Source organism: Vitis riparia, chromosome 9, assembly GCF_004353265.1.
Source record: "Vitis riparia cultivar Riparia Gloire de Montpellier isolate 1030 chromosome 9, EGFV_Vit.rip_1.0, whole genome shotgun sequence".
NCBI classification, from domain to species: Eukaryota; Viridiplantae; Streptophyta; class Magnoliopsida; order Vitales; family Vitaceae; genus Vitis; species Vitis riparia.
The window spans coordinates 10460213-10463203 of record NC_048439.1 but is presented as its reverse complement, the minus strand read 5'-3'; the positions used below and the strand labels follow the sequence as shown (position 1 = coordinate 10463203).

Sequence of the window (2991 nt, the reverse complement as noted above, 5' to 3'; positions counted from 1 at the left end):
AAGTGCAAGCCCAACCTCATGACTCATTAGCCCATTTTGCATAATGGGCCCTTAATCAAGGGTTGAACCATAAGCCTAGCAACCACCTTGAAGTGAAGGCCCAATTTACTGAGCTTCACTTCTGCATACTTAGGTTGGGGGACTTTCAAGGCCCAAAACTTGATGGGCCATTCATTTCGCATGAACAATTAAAAAAAAAAAAAAACACGCCCACTGTGGAACTCGAACCCGCAACCACAAGGTTAAGAGCCTTGCGCTCTACCAATTGAGCTACGAGACCCTTATGATGGTTTATGATTCTGTACCATAAAAAATTATTTATTGCTACATTTGTTTTTAACATTTCAAAATAAATAAGTTATGTATATTTGTTGCCAAAGTAACTTATATTACGTAATTTTGTTTATTTTGAAATATGTAAACATCTTATTATTGTGTAAAATAATCGGCCCAAAGGAAGATTATTTTAATATAATAATAAATAAAGTAGTCATAAATGTGTGGCATATAAAGTTTACTTTGCATGTTGTATGTTAGTCCAAAGATAGGCATATTGCTTTTGTTTTATTGTCAATATTTATGAACTAATTTTGTAAAAGAATACCAATTACAAGTTGATATTTTTGTCCAAATACTGAATATTAATGTTTGTGTTAGGTATCTTGTAATAGACCCATATATATATATATGTGTGTGTGTGTGTGTGTGTGTGTGTGTGTGTGTATGTGTGTTGAATTATTTATTTATTTATTCATATATGTATGATTTTTTTTGTGACTGATTGTGAGCTTTATTGTTATGGATTCAACATCTTCTATATCTGCTAATGTTAATAACATTCTTGTGCTTAATGGCACAAACTTCAAGAAATGGAAGGACCACTTTATAATTGTGCTCGGGTTCATGGATTTGGACTATGCATTAAGAGAGGATTGCCTTACAGACCTTACTGGTGCAAGCACTGCTATGGAAAAATGGGAGCAATCCAATCGCATGAGTCTAATGATAATGAAGCACTCAATTCCAGAAGCTATAAGGGGTGCAATACCCGAGGAGACCGGAGCCAAGACATTCTTGGACCAGATAGCAAACCGATTCACTGCAAATGAAAAGGTTGAGACGAGCACTATTCTTAGTAAGCTTGTCTCCATGCGGTACAAAGGGAAAGAGAATAAAAGAGAGTACATAATGGAAATGTCCAATCTTGTGACTAGACTCAAGGCACTAAATTTAGAGTTATCAGAAGACATACTCGTGCACTTGGTCTTGATCTCTCTACCTACATAATTTAGTCCATTCAAGATGAGTTACAATACACAAAAGGAAAAATGGAATCTAAATGAGCTTATTGCTCATTGTGTACAAGAGGAAGAGAGATTGAAACAAGAGAAGATGGAAAGTACTCACTTGGCTTCCACATCTTAGGGATATGGTACCAGCAAAAAAAGGAAGAGGGATAATAAAGGAAAATAAACTGCATTTTCTAGGACATATAAGCAAAAGGTGTAGAAGAAACAAGATAAGAAGATCACTTGTTTCTTTTGCAAGAAGGCTGGTCATATGAAGAAGACATGTACCAAATATGCCGCTTGGCGTGAAAATAAAGATACACTTCTTAACTTTGTTTGTTTAGAAATTAATTTAGTTATAGTGTCTCTTGACACTCGGTGGATAGATATGGGTTCAACTACTCACATAAGTGTCACGATGCAGGGTTGCCTAAGGAGTCGAATACCAACTGATGGTGAAAGATACATCTATGTGGGAAATGGCAACAAGGCTGTAGTGAAGGCTATTGGTCTATTTAGATTACAGTTAGATTCTGGTTGTACTTTGGATTTAAAGGAGGCTTTTGTGGTACCGTCGTTTAAACGAAATTTAACTTTTGTTTCATGTTTAGACAAATATGGATATTTTTGTTCATTTGGAAATGGAATGGTTAGTCTTTATCTAAATTCAAGTGTTATTGGTACCGGTAGTCTAACAAATAAATTATACAAATTGAACATAAAAACCTCTAATGGTAATGAAATCTTACATTCAAGTAATTATGGCATTAAGCAAAAGTTAACAAATGAGAATTCATCAATGTTATGGCACAGGTGTTTAGGTCATATTTCAAATCAACGTATTCAAAGGCTTGTGTCAGAAGAAATTCTTGATCCACTTGATTTGTCAGACTTTCAAGTCTGTATAGAGTGTATTAAGGGTAAGCAAACAAAAGTGAAGAAAAAAGATGTCAATAGATATGGTGATGTCTTAGAATTGATACATACTAACATTTGTGGTCCATTTCCTACCCTTTCTTGGAATGGACAACAATATTTTATCACTTTCATTGACAATTACTCATGCTATGGCTATCTTTATTTGATTCATGAGAAGTCTCAGTCATTGGATGTGTTCAAGAATTTTAAAGTTGAAGTTGAGAACCAACTAAGTAAGAAAATAAAGGTCGTTAGATCTGATCGTGGAGGTGAATATTATGGCAGATATGACGGATCTGGTGAACAACATCTAAGGCCATTCACCAAATATTTGATGGAGTGTGGTACCATCCCTCAGTACACCATGTTGGGGACTCTAAGCCAAAATGGTGTAGCAGAGAGGTGAAACCGTACTCTTAAGGATATGGTAAGAAGTATGATCAGTCATTCCACCTTGCCAGAATCACTTTGGGACAAAGCTTTCAAAACTGCAGTTTACATTTTGAATAGGGTTCCAAGCAAAGCAGTAGCCAAAACCCCATATGAGTTATGGACTAGCAAGAAACCTAGTATTAGGCATTTGCATGTCTATGGTTGTCCAGCTGAAGCTATGTCTTACAAGCCAAATGAGAAGAAATTAGACTCCAAAACTGTGAGTTGCTACTTTGTAGGGTATTCTGAAAGGTCAAGAGGTTTCAAGTTTTATGATCCCTCAACTAAGTCCTTCTTGAGGATGTGGAGTTAAGTGGGAGAGAGCCATTAAGAAATGTGGTCTTTGAAGAGG

General features: G+C 35.7%; 1 protein-coding gene across 1 annotated transcript; it reads left to right on the top strand.

Annotated features, from left to right (window-relative positions):
- Positions 1-798: 798 nt before the first annotated feature.
- Positions 799-2613, top strand: LOC117921794. Its single transcript, XM_034839753.1, has 2 exons — positions 799-1154; positions 2493-2613. Exons 1-2 carry the CDS (start codon positions 799-801, stop codon positions 2611-2613), a joined length of 477 nt encoding a protein of 158 aa, XP_034695644.1.
- Positions 2614-2991: the final 378 nt, after the last annotated feature.

What these genes read in the sequence shown, in the direction of transcription:
- LOC117921794 (XM_034839753.1), top strand. Translation starts at nt 799, where the DNA reads ATGGATTCAACATCTTCTATATCTGCTAATGTTAATAACATTCTTGTG. An exon ending in AGTAAGCTTGTCTCCATGCG is followed by an intron (nt 1,155 to 2,492) that starts GTACAAAGGGAA and finishes ATATTATGGCAG; the next exon opens with ATATGACGGATCTGGTGAAC.